Source organism: Salvelinus namaycush, chromosome 7 (genome assembly GCF_016432855.1).
Source record: "Salvelinus namaycush isolate Seneca chromosome 7, SaNama_1.0, whole genome shotgun sequence".
NCBI classification, from domain to species: Eukaryota; Metazoa; Chordata; class Actinopteri; order Salmoniformes; family Salmonidae; genus Salvelinus; species Salvelinus namaycush.
In genome coordinates, this window is record NC_052313.1 from 45,393,092 (window position 1) to 45,414,110 (window position 21,019).

General features: G+C 42.2%; 1 protein-coding gene across 1 annotated transcript in view; it reads right to left on the reverse strand.

Annotated features, from left to right (window-relative positions):
* LOC120050744 (gamma-aminobutyric acid receptor subunit gamma-3-like) overlaps positions 1–21,019 on the reverse strand; it is a 39,308-nt gene that overhangs the window by 11,429 nt on the left and 6,860 nt on the right. Inside the window, exons 2-4 of the mRNA XM_038997305.1 lie at positions 17,339–17,406; positions 9,876–10,096; positions 7,876–7,958 (exon numbers count right to left, since the gene is read on the reverse strand). Of these exons, the coding sequence (XP_038853233.1) occupies positions 7,876–7,958; positions 9,876–10,096; positions 17,339–17,406 (372 nt within the window). The remainder of the gene's footprint in view (positions 1–7,875; positions 7,959–9,875; positions 10,097–17,338; positions 17,407–21,019) is intronic.

The following is a 21,019-nucleotide window of genomic DNA, read 5'->3' on the forward strand; positions in this document are numbered from 1 at the left end:
GGACGCTGTGAATGCCGCTGGCTCAGAAGTTCAGACTCTCTCAGAAATAAGACGTTATCCAACATTAAAGTGGAGGCCAAAAGGCGCATAGCCTTACACAGACAAAGTGTTTGTGCCACCGGAGCTCAAGCCCCTTGATGAGCGATTGCCAGTATTATAGGGGAATCCCTCCAGAGTGGAGTAGTGACGGAGGTGGACACGGACATGCAAGACGCACCGGATGTTCCAGGTATGTAATTAGTATTACCTCGTTTGAAAAGTGTAAACCAAACAGATTCAAGTTGTGTTTAAACATTTATTTACAAACAATTGACATCTATTTTCAGTCGCTGCGTGTTCCAGCGGGGTCGGTGGTGCTGCAGCTGAGCAGGAGCTGAGTGCGCCCACCCCCGGCGTCTCCACCGCACCTCGTGCGTCACAACCCTCCAGCGGCCGTGTCCTCACAGATGCAGTCCTGCAAACGCAAAGAGACACCATCGACGCTATTAACGAGGTTGCCAAGGAGTTGAAGTGGGACAGGCACGGCTTGGTTTCTGCGGGTGCTTCTCTGTAATGCTGGGCCCACTACAGCACAGAGATCCAAGAGAACAGCTCTTGGCAATCGGAACCGGCTCATAAGCCACTCATCATCATTGGCCAGTAAATCTTGCTGGTCTCTGAAAATTTGCTCTCTCCGAATTCTTCCATTCGCCAAATCTTCCAACAGTGCCAAAGCAGCCATTGTGCGTCATTACGCATTGTAATTGCATGCCTTTTTATACCCACCCATTTGATTGTCAAAGATACCCAATTGCATAAAACCTTCAGGTGTGGTAATTACCCTGACAATGACTGGGCCAAAATCACATTGACAGTTCTGCGCAACGAACATGTGATAACAATATATGAAACTGTGCACTCGTATCTGCCCGACAAAGGCATCGGAAACGGCATCAGTTTAAACTGTTCACCTTATTATTTATGAAAATAAATTTCACAACATGCAAATATTGTTTAATAATTACAGATCCAATTAAATATGATTCCCGATTAAACTGTACAACATATTTAAGGGGTTCTTTTGCAAAAACAGATATCTCCGTTTGTATTTATTATCCTAAATCATGTTTTTTGTGTGTTTTTTTTGTGTGCACTCCAGGGAACTCTTCATATATAATACGTGAGATGTAATATTTCGATTTATTTTACCCACTGGCATCAATTTCAAAGCGTTTCTCGAGTTTCATCCTTCTGCAATCGGAGTCGCAGTTTGTCATTTCTCCAGGTTATGTGCATACGTATGGGTCAAAGTGTCTGGAGGACCGCACATTCTCCCGTCAAGTTTGTTTTTTATAAATCCCAAAGTTTGCTTAGAAAGTGGCGTACACCTTTTGTGCCTACGCAACGTTTATAAACGTTTATAAATGAGGCCCCTGGTCTTTCAGGGTGAAGCAGGCAGGCATTATTTGCAGCAGTCTCAGCTGCCAAGGCTTTTACCTCAGCCACTAAATATCAGATTGGGCTCAGCCAATAGACTCATCTAACAATTCTGTCAAGCAGCATCGGCTCCAGCTGATCTCCAAAATGATGGTGCACCGAAAGCCTGCGCAGACCAGCAACAAAACTGGAGATATTCTGATTTGCATTTTGTTTACAATTATGAAAATAAAATCTCTGCACAATTCCTGACGGATCTGGGCTGAAAGGCCGCTTCAAACATGCCACTATGTGATCATAACTCTTTGCATTGGGCAGGGCTGGAGCGAGTAGAGAACCTAATGTACACTAAACAAAAATATAAACGCAACATGCAACAGTTTCAAAGATTCTACTGAGTTACAGTTCATATAAGGAAATTTAACTGAAATAAATAAATTAGGCCCTAATCTATGGATTTCACATGACTGGGAATACAGATACAGATACCTTAAAAAAAAGGTAAGGGCGTGGGTCAGAAAATAGTCAGTATCTGGTGTGACTACTACTTGCCTCATGCAGTGCAACACATCGCCTTCGCATAGAGCTGATCAGGCTGTTGATTGTGGCCTGTGGAATGGTGTCCCACACCTCTTCAACGGCTGTGCGAAGGTGCTGGATATTGGCAGGAACTGGAACACGCTGTCGTACAGTTCAATCCAGAGCATCCCAAACATGCTCAATGAGTGAAATGTCTGGAGAGTATGAAGGCCATGGAAAAACTGGGACATTTTCAGCTTCCAGGAATTGTGTACATATCCTTGCAACATGGCGCCGTGCATCTTCATGCTGAAACATGAGGTGATGGCGGCGGATGAATGGCACGGCAATGGGACTCAGGATCTCTTCACAGTACCTCTGTGCATTCGAATTGCCATCGATAAAATGCAATTCAGTTTGTTGTCCGTAGCTTATGCCTTCCCATACTATAACCCCACTGCCACCATGGGGCACTCTGTTCACAACGTTGACATCAGCAAACTGCTCGCTCACACGACAACGTGGTTACACGTGGTCTGCGGTTGTGAGGCCGGTTGGACGTACTGCCAAAACGACGTTGGACATGGCTTATGGTAGAGAAATTAACATTACATTCTCTGGCAACAGCTCTGGTGGACATTCCTGCAGTCAGCATGCCAATTGCACACTCCCTCAAAACGTGAGACATCTGTGAGTGGCCTTTTGTGATAAGGTGCGTCTCGGTGAGAGGTGTAGGAGTCAGGCGCAGGAGAGCAGGGATTTCTGAGAAGCGTGTTTAATATATAATTATATATACATAGTCCACCAATACAAAATTGGCACAGACGAAAATCCAAAACTACGCTCTCGAAGGAACAGAAACTCGTGCCAACACACGGAGGAACAACCACAGTTCCGACACTACATACAAGTGCCTAAATAGTGAAAACAATACAGAACCTTGTGCCAAACGCACGGAGGAACAAACTCAGTTCCGAAAATAAACTACACGTGCGTAATAACGAAAACAAGAAACATCAAAGATAATCGAGCGCAAAATACACACAAGCTTAATCGCGCACGAAATAAGGCAGGTAACAGGTGCCCTATATACACACAGAAATAAACGCAATTGAAACCAGGTGTGAAAAGAATCACAGACAAAACAACCAGAAAAGGAAAAAGGGATCGGTGGCGGCTAGTAAACCGGCGACGCCGAGCGCCGCCCGAACAGGGAGAGGAGTTACCCTCGGTAGAAGTCGTGACACCTTTTATTGTCTCCAGTACAAGGTGCACCTTTGTAATAATGATGTTTAATCAGATTCTTGATATGCCACACCTGTCAGGTGGATGGATTAGCTTGGCAAAGGGGAAATGCTTACTAACAGGGATATAACGAAATGTGTGAACATTTGTTTGGGAGAAATGAGCTGTTTGTGCATATGGAACATTTCTGAGATCTTTTATTTCAGCTCATGAAACATGAAACCAATGCTGAGTTTATACAGTACATTACCAAAAGTATGTGGACACCTGCTCGTCAAACCTCTCATTCCAAAATCATGGGCATTAATATGGAGTTGGTTCCCCCTTTGCTGCTATAACAGCCTCCACTCTTCTGGAAAGGATTTCCACTAGATGTTGGAACATTGCTGCGGGGAATTGCTTCAATTCAGCCTCAAGAGCATTAGTGAGCTCAAACACTGATGTTGTGCGATTAGGCCTGGATCGCAGTCGGCGTTCGAATTCGTCCCAAAGGTGTTTGATGGGGTTGAGGTCAGGGCTCTGTGCAGGCCAGTCAAGTTCTTCCACAACGATTTCGACAAACCCTCTCTGTATGGACCTCACTTTGTGCACGGGGGCATTGTCATGCTGAAACAGGAAAGGGCCTTCCCCAAACTGTTCTCTTGGCATCTACCAAACCCAGATTCATCTTTCGGAATGCCAGATGGTGAAGCATGATTAATCACTCCAGAGTCCAATGGCGGCGAGCTTTACACCACTCCAGCCAACACTTGGCATTGTGCATGTTGATCTTGGGCTTGTGTGCAGCTGCTCGGACATGGAAACCCATTTCATGAAGCCCCTGACAAACAGTTCTGGTGCTGAGGTTGCTTCCAGAGGCAGTTTGGAACTCAGTAGTGAGTGTTGCAACCGAAGATTTTTATGCACTACGCGCTTCAGCACTCGCCAGTCCCGTTCTGTGAGCTTGTGTGGCCTACTCTTTTGCGACTGAGCCATTGTTGATCCTAGACTATTTCACTTCACAATAACAGCTCTTACAGTTGACCGGGGCAGCTCTAGTAGGGCAGAAATTTGATGAACTGACTTGTTGGAAAGGTGGCATCCTATGACATTGCCATGTTGAAAGTCATTGAGCTCTTCAGTACGGGCCATTGCTTGTCTATGGAGATTGCATGGCTGTGTGCTCGATTTTATACACCTGTCAGCAACGGGTGTGGCTCAAATATATACTTTTGTATATATGATGCATTTTTGTTCAGTGTAGAATACGTCACCGCTCCGCACACACAGAGCAGCACAGTGCAATTATTTTAGTCATTTTCAATGTCATTAGCAACAACAAAAACATTCCAGCCTTTCAACATACTCCTCCCAAGAGCTAGGCTTTTCATCAGCAAACTCCTTAATCTTCCCATAAAAAGCCATGATCACATCAGAAAAGGAAAATCCACTTTTATTTATCCTTAATTCAGCTAGGCAAGTCAGTTAAAAAAAAATCTTATTTACAATGACGGCCTACCCCGGCCAAACTCTAACCCGGACGACGCTGGGCCAATTGTGCACCCCCCTATGAGACTACCAATCACGGCCGATCGTGATACAGCCTGGAATCAAACCAGAGTCTGTAGTGACGCCTCTAGCACTGACATGCAGTGCCTTAGACCGCTGCGCCACTCGGGAGCCCATTTTATGTTTACTCACAAATCCTCTTCAAACATTCTAGTTCGGATCCGCCTCGTGTTCAGTACTATGTCCGTGACATAGTGAAAGTACAATCCAATAACGAGGAGGCGGAAAGGCAAGTTTAGGCTATTTACTCCATGGTGCAGGCAATAAACTTGAGCGCCATGTTGGCAGGTGACTGAACTTTTACACCTCTGGGGCGGGCACGCTATATATGGGAGCGTCTAGGCGCACTCCTTAACGTGCCCACAACAACTATACCCAATACACAACTGAAACCACATACTCTCCCATCTCCATTAAGATGATAGGAGTACAGTCAGTGCACTGTAGGATTGACTCTTCACTGGTAAATGTGAGGTATTGACATATCCTACTCTGTACTGTAGGTTACATAGAAACGCACCATGGTAGACAGCCCAGCCAAACTCCTCTCTCCTCCTCTGCACAGATAATAGCTTGGGTCAAAGCAAAGAGAATGTAAAAGGGCCAGATGTCTATGAATCCTTGTATAGCAGCCTATATCCACTGTGCTCTAGGTTTGGTCATATAGAAACACTTCAATGGACAGAAATGACTGATCTCTTATCTGTAATTCTCTTTTTCTCGTTAGATTGAGGCACGATGCGCTTCCTCCCAAATTACAAAATGACATTGGTTTCCTTACCCTGTAAGCAGTATATGGACAAGGTATGATATCAATCCATGCTTTGGTTTAGTTTCCCTGGCACTGTTTCCAAATGCTAACGTTTTAGCATTTGTGGCACAAATCCCTTTCAAGTCATGGGACCGATATTAGCATTTTTCGCGACTCATGTTCAAATCATCTATAAGTGACTTTGTTGAGCTTCACAATACATTTAAGATACTTTGGGATGATTTGGACGATGTGTAAAATCGGTCCCGTGACTTGAATGGGATTTGTGTCACAAATGCTAAAACATGAACATTTGGAAACAGTGCCAGGAAAGGTAAACCAAAGCATGGATTGCTGTCATTTCTAGGCTGCTTACAGGGTAAGGAAGCAAATATCTAATTTCATAACTATCCGTTTAAAGATCTGAAAGGTGAGAAAGTCCACATTGATTAACTAATAAAAGGTGCAGTGAAATCAGTGGAGGCTACTGAGGGGAGGACTGCTCATAATAATGGCTGGAACAGCATGAATGGAATGGCATCAAATACAGAGAAACCATGTGTTTTGATACCATTCCACTCATTCTGCTCCAGCCATTACCACGAGCCTGTCCTCCCCAATTAAGATGCCACCAAACTCCTGTGAGTGAAATGTGTTGTTTTACAGGGTCAGCCATAGCAGTATAGTGCCCTTAGAACAAATTATGTGCTTTGCTCAAGGACGCATCGGCAGATCGTTCACTTTGTCGGCTCGGGTATTCAAACCAGCAACTTTCGATTGCTGGCCCAACGCTCTAACCGCTAGGCTACCTGCAGCCATTATCGCCATGGGAACACAGCACGCCACATGTCCAATGTTCTTTTCCCTGGGGTAAGTGAAAATATCAAACAGCGAGGATGTGTCTGTTGGCTCTGTCAAGCCAGTGGGTGGGTGGTGTGGAGGACTGGATTGAGTTTTCCCGTTTTCCTTAAGTTAACTCTTCAGACCCCCTGTTTCCAGGACAGAGATTAAGCCTATTCTCTATTGAGCATGCTTTTTAAACCAGGACTACGCTCAATCTGTGTCTGGGCAATCAGACCAAGATGTTTACTTCCAACAACAAAAAAACATTCAAACCGTAATAATATGATAGGACTATTTTCTGAAGGTGACATTTGAGGATGACTTACTGTATGGATGTACATAGAGTACATAGGCTGTGGATGGAGAAGCAATGGTGTTGCATTGGAAGGGTGGGGAAATGGAGGGGGCATACGTACACGGGGGGGCGGGTGATTTATTGTAGACTGAATAGAAGTAAGATCAAGGTCTTTATCTGGGAAACAGCTGGAAATCCATTAGCTCCAGCGTGCATGGCTTTCACATCCTGTTCCCACCAATCCTTAATAATGGTAGAAATTCAGTGTTCTATTTCACTTAACAATCATGCTCTATGTTCACTTGCCATTCTGCCTGAACTGAATTTTGTCCCATTTTATTGCAGGTGATGTGCTGTTGTTGTGTTGTTAATGGACTGCCCAGAAAGCCTGGTTTTCAATGTGGCTTTAACGAACGGTATAGAGGTACAGAGTAGCTTTGCACCAAGCTTTCACATTGGTGACTCACGCATTCTCATGAAAAGCTGCAGACAATCCTTCTCTTTCAGGCTACACACCTATATACCTTTCAGAGAATCTGCCCAACAAGCCTCCTACTCAAAACAGTTTCATGTGCATCGACCTCATACTGTGACAGAATACACACGGTATCGTTTGGATCTAGTGCAATGGACCTGTAGTGACCAACGGCGTTCATTGCAGGTACCTCCATCGTTTATATAAAAGGGAGTTGTAAGACTACAGTACGTGGGGGAGAAGGAAATGCCTGTGATATTATGGTCTGGCTTTTGGTGTCTATTGTGTATCATACTGTGATTGTCTTGTGCATATATAAGACGTTGATTGTTGTGTATATATTAGGAGTATGTGAGACAAGGGAGATATACCTGTCCAGAGATGTTTAGTAGGAAATGGAACTGTACTAATTTGCTCAATTTATGAAACAACAATTTTGTCTGTCATTGTTTGTTGCCGCGACCATTGCTGCCTAACCTTGCTGCACCCCCACACCCCCATTCCCTCTTCAAAAGGATCGCAACAGAAATAATCTTTCAAGCTTTATTCTGTTACCCTAGATTACTTTCTTAAATTGTATGTGACGGCGTCAATTATTCAATCCATATGAAATATATTACTTCTTCTCATGTATTTTTCATACATCTACATGAAACATGATGTTTCCTGATGTATTGTTCATATATTAAGAAATATGATTTCCCCATTTATTTTATTATATGTTTATACAAAATATATGACATATGAATGGGTGACATTATTGCCTGGCCGTACAATACTCACAGCTAGAGAAGACCAGGGGACAGGAGTGCTCATCCATAGGGAAGTTGTGGAGCTGCAGCTGGCACTCTGCATTGATGGTCAACCTACAGCATGAGTCAGAGAGAGGCCGTGAGTGAGCATTGCCATCGTTTCTCACATATAGTTCACCTCTGCTCCGAGAGAGCAGTGCTACAACAATCACCACTGCGCTAAACACATACACCACTGGTGATGTGAACGTGTAATTTATTGATGAAGACAGCATAGGGTGTGAAATAAGGGAAAGCTGGCTCTTGATGTTGTTCTCACATTCTGCACATGCTGAGAAAGCGACAGATAGCCATAATGCTGAATTTCGCTGCTATGTTGTTTCCATTTTTCTGTTGGTGTGAAAAGAATGAGCGATTGCGGGGTTAACAAACTGGCACCTTGTTGCATGGCTGTGAGAGACCTAATGGGCCACCTATTATCCTGACATGACTGCCAGTGCCAGGGGGCTGGAGATTGCGGGTCGGCCGGCCGGCTGGTCGCCTCCGAGTCTGGTGAGCCCTGCAAATTGGTATTTTCCTTGAGTAACAAACTCCGACAGACTAGTTAAGAAAAATGAGCGGATTTAGAAATGCTCTCGTCCCGGAGTTATGTAGGTCATCGGACCGAATTTCACCCTATTCGTCTCCTCTTTTCTTTCTCTTCTTCTCCTCCTCCTCTTCCTCTGTCTCCCTGATAAAATGTCACTCTTGTTTACGTTGGCTTGACTGAAGTTCACAGTGAAGAGGAATTAAATGGGAGCTTAGATTCACTCCATTGTTTTAATCAGACCAGGATGCCACTCAAGAAGATTTCTAGATCTGCTCAATGATAACGCTGATGAATAACGCTAACTGAATGCTTACTGAAAATGCTCATTGATAATGCAAACTGATATCGCTCACTGACAATGCTCAATTATAATGCGCAACAATAGGCATCACCGATAAATCAAATCACATTTTATTGGTCACGTGCACATATTTGGCAGATGTTGTGGGTGTAGCAAAATGCTTACGTTCCTAACTCCAACAGTGCAGTAATACCTAACAATACAAAACAATACACACGTCTAAAAAAAATCGAAAGAAAGGAATCAAGAAATATAGAAATATTAGAATGAGCAATGTCAGAGTCCGGAATATAAATATATATGTATATGATGGTGTGTGTATAGACATTATGGGCATTATATGATGCTAACTAACAATGCTCAGTGATAATGCTCAACAATAATTTCAGTGATAATGCCCATATACTGTATAATGCTAAACAATAATGCTCAAAGATAATACACTAACCGATAAAGCTCACTGAGAATGGCTGATAATGTCGGATCTTGTATGATTCCGCCTTGTGGAGCAAGCCAGGTCAGTCCTGACAATAATTAACCTGCCCACACATTCTTTTCCTTTGTCCTGTGCTTTGCCTGTTGCCAAGGGAATACCTCAGTCAGTTATGCAAACAGCAGGGTGATGTCTCTCTTTTTCTCAGCGGAGGTGAATCCACGGTTGAAAACTTAGCAAAAAAGGACTGAAAGGATGACATTTACGCCCTAAAAAGCATTATCTCCCGAAGACAGTCTACTACAGTGTGCAAAGCAAATGTACCAAGTGTGCTAAACCACTTAGCAGAGCAGTGATGAAAGATACAAAACAATGTTAGTCTTATCGTAGAGTAGACTGATTTGTATTTTTGGTTATTGGTGTAGCATCAGTATGTGGCACAGATGTCAGCGTGTTTGTGCCACCTTCTTACACTGTGTTGAACTCTACCTGAGTTCTGAGGAAGTTAGAATATTCTAGATGTGATCTTCAGTACAAAGATGGGTAGTAATGACACTATTTTCATTTATATTGTCTATTTGTCTTTCCTTGAAAGGGAAAACCCAATGTTTGCTAAGATGTAAATTCTGAACAAAGATGGAACGATAGGTGGCTGCTCAAAACAAACAATGTCTGTGATATCTGATAAAGAAAAGCCATTTATTTTACCTCAGCGTGTATAGTATCTTCCCATCGTTCCAGATACGCAGAAGCTGATTGGGCATCGTAATCCAATGAGAGTCTGCGTTCTTGGAGTTTCTGAAGATGGTGTCAGGGACCCAGATCATTCCCACCATGTTGCTGTTGAGAGTCAGGATCTTCATAGTGCTGTTGTATTGCAGACGGCTGTCGATCCACGTCTGTGCAAAAATGATGTCAATTTCGTATTCCTGTAACAAAACAGAAGAAACTGACCTTTAACCTACATATATTATACATATTTCATATATTATTACATCTTTTATGATACATTTTGGTCCCAACTCTGGGGGGAAAAAATTATCTAAAATCCACAGTCATGCTATATATTTAACTTTAAGATGTTCATTTTTTTTAAATTGAGAGAAGCTGCAGATCGGCTGTGTTGATGGTCTACCCGAACATAGAGACAGCACGAGACAAGACCTTTATTCTCTTAGACAAAACATACCATAAATGATTATATGATAAGACAAGCACAAATTATAAATTGCCTTAACATTTAAAAGTGCTGAAAAATAGAAGCATTTCTCTTTTCCTAATCCCTTATGTTGACGTCCCCCAGAAACCGCATCTTGATTCTGACGGGTGACCTTTTTGGAAACTTTTACAGGCACATGGGACCTGACTTTAATACAGCCCTAATTAGAGTGTGATGGGAGCAGCACGACTGTAGCTGTTACCATGACCTTAAGGAGTAAAAGAACAGTCAATCACACAACACGTCAGTCTAAAGAGTCTATTCCTCAAGCCTCCCAGGCAATAGCCACTGTAATATATAAGGTCCTGTTTGGCTCAGTTGGTAGAGCATAGCACAGGTTTATGGGTTTGATTCCCGCTGGGGCAACCCTAAGAAAAATTTATGCATGCATGACTGCAAGTTGCTTTGGATAGCAGCATCTGTTAAAAGGCATACATTAATGTATGAGAAATACAGTGAAACGGCTCGATCAGACAAACTAGTATCACAGATAAGGTAGATCATTTACCTACTGATGACTACATTTGAATTAATAATGCTGATATAACATTTTAACTATGTTATTTCACCCATGAGTTTCTCACTAGCTACGTTATGAAGATGAATGTGATATGAAATCAGTGATTCATCTCTAAGGAAATCTAAAAACCCCAAACACCAAGTATGCATTTATTCTGCTCTCTCCCCCTCTAACAGCCTCTGTGTAGTCCTGTAATACCCTTTAAATGTAAGATGGAGGTCAATAAACTGTATAAATATGAATAGATATTTCCCTCAGAAGCATCACAATTAGGTTCACTTCAGTAAATTCATTACAACCTTAAGACTGCAATGACATTTTCATAGTCTTGGAAAAATTGTTAACACACGAAAATGACTTGATTCCTAAACCATTGTTAGACCTGGCTTCCTTACATCATGAGGGTGTGTACAGTTGGCTACGATGTCATCAGACAGGAATTCAGGGTGTCTTTTATATGTTTTATTTCTTTAACCTTTATGTACACAGCGAAGTCGCACTGAGATCTAAGTCTCTTTTGCAAGGGTTAGTGCTATCCGGAATCCTTGGGACGTCCCTACCCTAACCTTAACCCCTAGCATTACCCTAACCCTAACCCTAACCTTAACCATTTTAAATTTCAACATCAAAGTGGTGATGTCAGAATTGGAAGTCCCTAGGATCCCAGTACAAAATGCACACATTAGGAACGAGCTAATCAATCCAGGCATGTGCACTATTCACTCATCATGAGTAGCCTAGGTCTCTAATTAAGGTCTTAACACGCCTGTAGGGGACTACGTTTTCCAAATTAAGTCTACCCTGGAGTCTATTCCATCTCTACACTAAATGTAAAGAATTTTGAAAAAGCCTTACTATCTACCTCAGATGAGGGCCATAAGCAGCGGGATATGAATGGGATATGATTACTACTGTTCAAATCATCACTCTGGCGATTAATATTTGGTTATAAAATACACGCTGTGCTCATACAGCTTATCAATGTAGGGATGGAAAAAACCACATCCTCTTTACTCGTTCTGTGTCATTAGCGATTATGGAAATCGTTACGAAAGCTCACACCCACGCTTTTAATGACTGATGCTACAAGACGAGAAAAAGGCAAAGCAACAGTCTTACCACGATGAACGTGAGTTCAAATTAAACATATAAAAAAAGAGGTAACTTGTGAATGTCTTGGCCTCTCCGTCCGTCGTTACAAGGCTAAGAATTACTCCCACGGCGCAACTTCCAGGCAAACACTAAGCGCCCCTCATGAATTTAGAGTCCAACAGCAGGCACTAAAATGAGCATATCAAATGCCACATTATGAAAGGTCAAGTGAGGAAAAAAAGATGCTCCGAGGACTTACAGCATTACAGTACAATGCCACGATCTGTAAATCCACAATATCAACCCATTAGAAGTACTCACAGCCGTGTGTATGATTCATTACACTTGCTTCCACACATATTTATATTCTGCATTGTTTATTTAGCCTGGTCCCAGATCTGTTTGACCTTGCCAACTCCATTGCTGTCATTGTCAAGCCAAACTTTTTTTAATCATTTTTTTTTTTTTTTTTATAGAAAGGCTTACAGTGAGAGAGGGACCAAAAGGTCAGTGTAAAAGGTTGGCCAACAATGGGCAGCTTGCTTGTAGAGAGCTTTGAACTTTTGCATGTTGTGTATGGCTGGCTGTGGCTTCTGCTACGGGTAGCCCCGTTGCCTTGGACACAGAGTGAGCCTCCCAGATATAGCCTAAAAATAGCAATTCCTTTCGCAGAGAATTGTGAAGATGTCCCTTCAAACAAAATGTGTCAATAATTCAACGAGTACATCAAGAAACCAGTGTCATTAAACAGGTGTCATTGTGGCTGAAATCTACAATTCAGAAACTCAGAATGTGTGGATACTTGGAGAATCTGTGAAAACAATTGTTGAAACCAAGACAATGAGAAAATGTTGAAATGTCTCACATTCTTCTTTTCTGATATGTACTATAGGGATGGTATTGGATTAGTCCAAGGGAGCCATTGAGTTCCTGTGTTGGCTAACGATAAAAATAATATGTATATATTTTTTTACACTAATTGTAACTGTAAATCCTAGCTGACATCTGTCAAACTGTATGTGTATGGATATTGGATACCAAAGCTAATGCTCATTGCTCTATGATGACGGAGGTATGATGTCACCAATTATTAGAAAGGAGAGATACGATCTGGGCCTGTAGCCTTCATATAATCCTATAGTCCCATATAATCCATTAACGATCTATTGGAATCTGGAGGAGGGTAGACAAAGTCTAATGTTCCTACTAGCACACCACATAGAATACACACCAAATTATGAATATTAGTTGTTAAAACCATTGGGCCAGTAATTGAAAGGTCGCTGGTTTGAATCCCAAAGCTGATTAGGTGAAAACTCTGTCTATGCCCTTGAGCAAGGCACTTAACCCTTATGCTACTGTAAATCACTCTGGATAAGAGCGTCTGCTAAATTACTAAAATGTCAATATAAGTGGTATCACATGGATATTGAGACAGATGTCAGATGTCATGATGCAATCCTTTAGAGATCTATCAGAAACTGAAGTTTAGACAGACTGCTTAATAGAATGGGTTCTCTGTTGGTCGAGTAAACACTACCCACTGATCCACTGTTGTTCCCCTGAGACCTGGTGTCACATCTTAGATGTACTCCATTTTAAACATGGCGTCGTCAAACATCTCTCTTCCTCTCTGTGGGGTGGCTCCTCACTGGTTAACATTATGTAACCCGTTGTTATCTGGGCTAGACATTTAGGCAGACTCAATCAATCTATTTTCATTCTGAGGAGAGAAAACAACCAGACAGGTTCTGAAGATCTTATTTCTGTCTTTATTGGCACTAATCCTGTGGAACATAAAAATAACCATGCCCTGTGGAAGAATATTGATTCCTCATATTAACACAATCTGTTTTCACTCAGCGAAAATGCACCAAATAACATCATATATCCATCATTTTTCAATGACACCACAGGAAGCACTGTAGCTTTGTGAGATCTCATGGAGAGAGAGTCATTATCTTTAACTGATGGACTGTAGGCCGAGATTACTCTGGCATAGTGTCCTCTTTTGGTCAACTAATTCAACGTGCTATCTTTTCTGCATAGCACCAGTAACTATGACCACTGCGCTCTGAGTTAATGGTACTTAATCGGACATGCTCCCATCACACTCTGTCCTAGATTAATATCTTCTTCAATGACGTTGACTCATCCGAGGACTCGGTCCCGTCGGTGTAAATAAACCCTAACCATTCCCCTATGGCAAAAAAGACTCTCCTTCTCTTTAGATCGCTAACAATGCCGATATAACATCAGGTCTGGGTGACTACATACTAGGCTTATACTGTATATATGGTTTAAACAGAAACAATTACAATAGCCAGGAACATAGATTAGGAACATAGATGCCAGGAACATAGATTATCATGTCTGAGTGAGTAGCCTTCATTGACTATATAAACCCAATACATACAGTTGAAGTCGGAAGTTTATATACACCTTAGCCAAATACATTTAAACTCAGTTTTTCACAATTCCTGACATTTAATCCCAGGAAAAATGCACTGTTTAAGGTCAGTTAGGATCAACACTTTATTTTAAGAATGGGAAATGTCAGAATAATAGTAGAGAGAATTATTTCTTTCAGCTTTTATTTCTTTCACCTCATTCCCAGAGGGTCAGAAGTTTACATACACTCAATTAGTATTTGGTAGCATTGTCTTTAAATTGTTTAACTTGGGTCAAACGTTTCGGGTAGCTGGTGTAACTGAGTCAGGTTTGTAGGCCTCCTTGCTCGCACACGCTTTTTCAGTTCTGCCCAAACATTTTCTATAGGATTGAGGTCAGGAATTTGTGATGGCCACTCCAATACCTTGACTTTGTAGTCCTTAAGCCATTTTGCCACAACTTTGGAAGTATGCTTGGGGTCATTGTCCATTTGGAAGACCCATTTGCAACCAAGCTTTAACTTCCTGACTGATGTCTTGAGATGTTGCTTCAATATATCCTCATAATTTTCTTACCTCGTGATGCCATCTATTTTGTGAAGTGCACCAGTCCCTCCTGCAGCAAAGCACCCCCACAACATGATGCTGCCACCCCCGTGCTTCACGGTTGGGATGCTGTTCTTCGGCTTACAAGCCTCCCCCTTTTTCCTCCAAACATAACGATGGTCATTATGGCCAAACAGTTGTATTTTTGTTTCATCAGACCAGAGAACATTTCTCCAAAAAGTACAATCTTTATCCCCATGTGCAGTTGCAAACCGTAGTCTGGCTTTTTTTATGCCGGTTTTGGAGCAGTGGCTTCTTCCTTGCTGAGCGGCCTTTCAGGTTATGTCGATATAGGACTCGTTTTACTGTGGATATAGATACTTTTGTAACTGTTTCCTCCAGCATCTTCACAAGGTCCTTTGCTGTTGTTCTGGGATTGATTTGCACATTTCGCACAAACGTATGTTCATCTCTAGGAGACAGAACGCGTCTCCTTCCTGAGCGGTAGAACGGCTGCGTGGTCCCATGGTGTTCATACTTCCGTACTATTGTTTGTACAGATGAACGTGATACCTTCAGGCGTTTGGAAATTGCCCCCAAGGATGAGCCAGACTTGTGGAGGTCTACAATTTTTTTTCTGAGGTCTTGGCTGATTTCTTTTGATTTTCCCATGATGTCAAGCAAAGAGGCACTGAGTTTGAAGGTAGGCCTTGAAATACATCCACAGGTGGATCTCCAATTGACTCAAATTATGTCAATTAGCCTATCAGAAGCTTCTAAAGCCATGACATAATTTCTGGAATTTTCCAAGGTGTTTAAAGGCACAGTCAACTTAGTGTATGTAAACTTCTGACGCACTGGAATTTTGATACAGTGAAATAATCTGTCTGTAAACAATTGTTGGAAAAATGACTTGTGTCATGCACAAAGTAGATGTCCTAACCGACTTGCCAAAACTATAGTTTGTTAGCAAGAAATTTGTGGAGTGGTTGAAAAACGAGTTTTAATGACTCCAACCTAAGTGTATGTAAACTTCCGACTTCAACTGTATTATTGTACGGATGGGTATCACACAAAGTTCCAAATTATAACAAGTATATTAGCATTCTCTTAGATCCCTAACTATGTCCATAGAACATCATTCCTGGGTGAGTCCATTGACTACTAACCCTACTGTTTATGAACAAGTAACAATTATAGTAGATGATCAATATGGATGCCCTGTTCCATACAACCCATCAACTTGACCTGCTGCTTTGTCTTCCAGAAACAGAGTTCTGATGATCTGAATGTGTTAAATGGACATTCAAGGCATGGGAGATCACTCCACAGTTCACAGGGTGACGCTCGGGGTGCACTGAAGTGTGACGGGGGTTTGCAGCCAAGCCGAGCTGAAGAAATCTGTTGTTTTTCTTTTCTTCCTGGCTTTTGTAATGTTGCCAGGACAAACAGTTACAGGGGCGTGGCTAAGAGAGGGTGTTGGATGCTCCTATAGGCTATCGTAGTCTAGCCAAAGTTTACATCGCGGTGGAGATCTGTGTGACTCACCAATCACGGTGTACCTGAAATAATCAGGTAAAAATCCAAGGTGGGTGTGAACATCATTCGGTTATGTGATGGTCTGGTGACTCACTAGTAGGCGTAGCCGTTGATTCTAAACAAAAAATGGCTGTATGCTCTGAATGAACTGCACAACAATGAAAAATAACAGCACACTATACGACCCAAGACCAGCATGAAGTTGATTACAAAACATAGGGATATTACATATACGATTGATTAAGTATATAAGCAACAAGGGTTAAGAACCCCGATGTATATCATGAACAACACACTAAGGGTTGTTCTTACTACAGTGGAAGCCAGAGTTCTATTACACCATCATATGTATTCAATATTCATTATGATCTCACTACTAAGTATTACAATGCAAGGCCCGACACTGAGAAAACATTTAAAGTTTAGTGATGTACATTTGAGCCATTTACATTTGAGTCATTTACATACAGAGCATTTACATACCGATACAGTTACTACGGTATAACAAGTTGTCTGAGCACTGTGACCACAGGCTCTATTTCTCATTCCAACACCCACACATCCCACTTCACCACCAGATACAACTGCTTTCCTGTCTGTGCAGCCCAGCTCACTGGGGATATGAAAGATGATGGAACATATGAGAGAGAGAGAGAGAGAGAGAGAGAGAGAGAGAGAGAGAGAGAGAGAGAGAGAGAGAGAGAGAGAGAGAGAGAGAGAGAGAGAGAGAGAGAGAGAGAGAGAGAGAGAGAGAGAGAGAGAGAGAGAGAGAGAGAGAGAGAGAGAGAGAGAGAGAGAGAGAGAGAGAGAGAGAGAGAGAGAGAGAGAGAGAGAGAGAGAGAGAGAGAGAGAGAGATTCACTTACCATGTCTATTGATGATACAGGTCCGATGCTATTGACGTATATGTCAACGTCGATAAGCGTTGGTTTAACTGTAAAAGACAGAAAGAGAAATCACTGTAAAAGCACATTTTAACCAGAACCAAGTGTAGCAACACTGCCAAGCCGAGGGTGCCATGTCAAAAGTGTTTAAAAGGACATGCCTACATATCTGTTGTTCACTCTGGTCAACTTTCAACCATGTCTGAGGGAGGAAAGCACCTGACACATATTGATTTTGGGGGTGAACTATCACTTTAAGTGATGCCTATACATGAAGTGGTTCACTGGTTCACCAGTTTCATTCCAGGCAGTCACCTTTCACTGGAGATGTAGGAAACTGTTTTCCACACGGCTCAAATCTATTGAATAACATGCCATACACGATTCCAACCCTACATTTCACAATTTAAAGCCTGTTCTCTATAACTAATCTTACAAGGCGTTGCTGTAATTAGCAGTTCACGCTTGTGTGGCTAAGTGCACCTCTGTCATTGCACATTAGCCTCTTTCATAGGCGTTTGGCAACTTCGGCAATTAACTGTTGAGGTGGTGCAGTACACTCACATCAGACTATGACAGAAAGATCCGCACAAAGACGTATTTAATTGCAACAGGGTGTAATGGACGAATAGATATTTGACAGTTTTGTAGAATTCAGACGCAAGAAAATAGCAGAGTACATCTTGTCTTTTTAAAAATGTGTATTGTTATTTAATTATTGTTTAGTTCAGTTTATTTAGTAAATACTTTTTTAACACTTTCTTCTTAACTGCATTGTTGGTTAAGGGCTTGTATGTAAACATTTCACTGTAAGGTCTATCTATACCTGTTGTATTCAGCGCATGTGACAAATACGATTTGATTTGATAGGACATTATTAAGTTCCACTTTAGCCACTATCATCAAATAACACAATGTACATTTATGGCAGCAACTTTTTGAAGTCATTGGTAAAGTACTTTAATTCAGGGTTTCCCAAATTCAGGCCTGGGCACCCCTGGGTGCACGTTTAGTTTTTTGCCTTAGCACTACACAAATAACCAATTCATCATCAAGCTTTGAATCAATTGTGTAGTGCTAGGGGAAAAAACGTGTCCCCAGGACCGAGTTTGGGAAACCCTGCTTTAATTGGAGTAAAATGGCGCTATTGGAATATTATTCAAAGTAGTAGTACAGTAGTTTTACTGTCAAATTCAATATAATCATGACATATGGGAAGGTGAATGCACTGCCCACACGAATCCTCTGTAGAGTTTCCACATATGTTTATTCTACGCTGCTTTGACTTGAGTTTGTCCACTTACTGTTACTGTTATCAGAGATTTATTTGCACCAAGGCCGGCCCACACCCCACCACACACACGCAAGCACACGCGTACGCACACACACACACACACACACACACACACACTTCGCCCTCCCTGCCTCCCCTTCCTTATCAAGCAAGCATGATTACAACCATCTGCAGAGTAAAATGCCCCCATGAGGGTTTTAATGGAGGAGCATCTTTTACACACAGTTAACCTGTCAACGTGATGAGAAATACATTTGCCCTCGTCAGCCCCGCCGGTCTCATTCACCATGACCGCTCAATTCTCCTAGTTTAATTCCCTATACATTGTATTAAAATGTTTTCTATTGCCTTTGCATTGCTGTTGTCTCGTCTGATCTTTTCTGAGCTGGCGTGTTTCAGGGTAGGAGTGCTGATTTAGGATCAGTTTTGACTGTTAGATTACATTGAATATGATTACATGGACAGTGGGATCCTGATCCTAGGTCAGCACTCCTATTTTGAGATGGTAAGAAGCTATGTGACAGGCTCTCCAGTGTCTCTGTAGCACATGGGGATGTGTGAAACGTACTCCTCAGCCTGAAGTGTCGCCACTTGCGCTGCTGAATCATTAACTGTTCGGTGGTGCCGACTGGTAAGATGATTTGGGGGGGTGGTCACGTGTGCAAGCAAAGCAGATGTTCTGGGTTCGAGCCTCGGTGCGTAGCGTGACGGACGTCATACCTTGTCCAAGGTCTGCATTTCTAGCCCGGTAAATGAGCACAATACCCTCAGTAAAGCCACTCTCGTCAGCCTCCAGTCGTTCTCTTCCCCTCTATCTCCTGTCAGCCGGAATCGTGACAAGCTAATTTCATCTTTCACAACAACAATCCAAACATCTTCAGACGAGTTCAATGGGCGCCGGGTGATATCTGTCATCCGTCTTAGGAGTCGTGTTAACAGTGTCTGCATCCCAAATGGCACCCTATTCCTTAAATAGGGTTCTGGTTAAAAGTAGTGCACTACAAAGGGAACAGGGTGCCACATGGGATGCAGTCGGGGTTAGATCAAGCCTTACTGCACTCTGTCTAACTGTCTTCTACTTCACTCTGCCAGACAGACAGAGGTCATTAAAAGCGAGGTGGTAGACAGACATGACCTAGTGTGTTCTGGGAGTTTGGGGACAGACTGTATTAAAACAGGAAGTGAGACATCTCAGGTGGCTGTGTCCCTGGCCTCCGCTGCAACCTGAAACTAATATCCTCTACTTGTCCTTATCAAAAGAGAGACTAGCCAGAGAGAGCTGTAGTTGATAACCACAAAGCATGTATTGGTGACAGTATTGCCGTACAATTTTAAAAAGTACATTTGAAAATTTTAATGAGACCCAATCAATCATACATAGTGGAAAATAAATTATGTGTATATACATAATGTAAACACAGTAAGGACAGGTGTAGTTTTTGTAGTTAATTTGCAGAAAAATACATATAGAATCCATATAGGATCTCTAAGACCTGATATGTGGTGTGTTGGTTTTGTCACAATTAACACTCTGGCTGCATTTACCCAGGCAGGCCAATTCTCATTGTTTTTCCACTAATTGGTCATTTGGCTAATCATATCAGATCTTTTTCAGAGCTGATCTGATTGGTCTGTTTTGGCTGCCTGTCAAAATGCAGCCTCTAACTAACATTTTGAGTGAACCTGCAATGTGTTTTCTCCTTTATCTGCAATTGATTGAATTAGGGACCCAAGTCCACATAATTTCCTGTTGCCTCTAACCATTGAATTGATTTTCATCTGCTTCCCCATGTCTTGTTAGGGTCCCTAACAAGACTTATTAGGCCATTTTCTTGAAAAGTAGATATAGATAGACTGGGGACACCATGATCTAATCTCACCAATTACTCACCAAATGGCATGAGGATATGGGGCTGCTTCGGAACAAAACAACAGCAAATTAATCTGTTGCTGGGTTCCAATGTTTGTGAATGCCCCGGCTAAATTGTTGAGCGTCCCTTTAACGACAGCACAGGGAATGGGTTAATAGCCTATCAATCCACCAGGCCCTGCTTTACTGGAGTTGAGACCTGTGAGGCCCACACTAACCGTATTAAGTTCAGCAGAATAGGAGGGGGCATACGGCTAGAGCTCATTATATGAGAGAGACTTGGAACTTTTTTTGTGCACCTCTGGCGATCCTATCTTCATTAGGATGTCTGGTTCTGTTTCAGGTCCTGCCTGAAACATTGTGGCTCCTGCTAACCTGATCACTGTAGAGCCGGAGGAGTTGGCTGAACTTTATCTGATGGGAAACAGGTGACATTAGGTCAAGTGATCTCTGTTCATTTCTGATGGAGGGGAATCCAAGATGGATGCTCCGTTGCTTG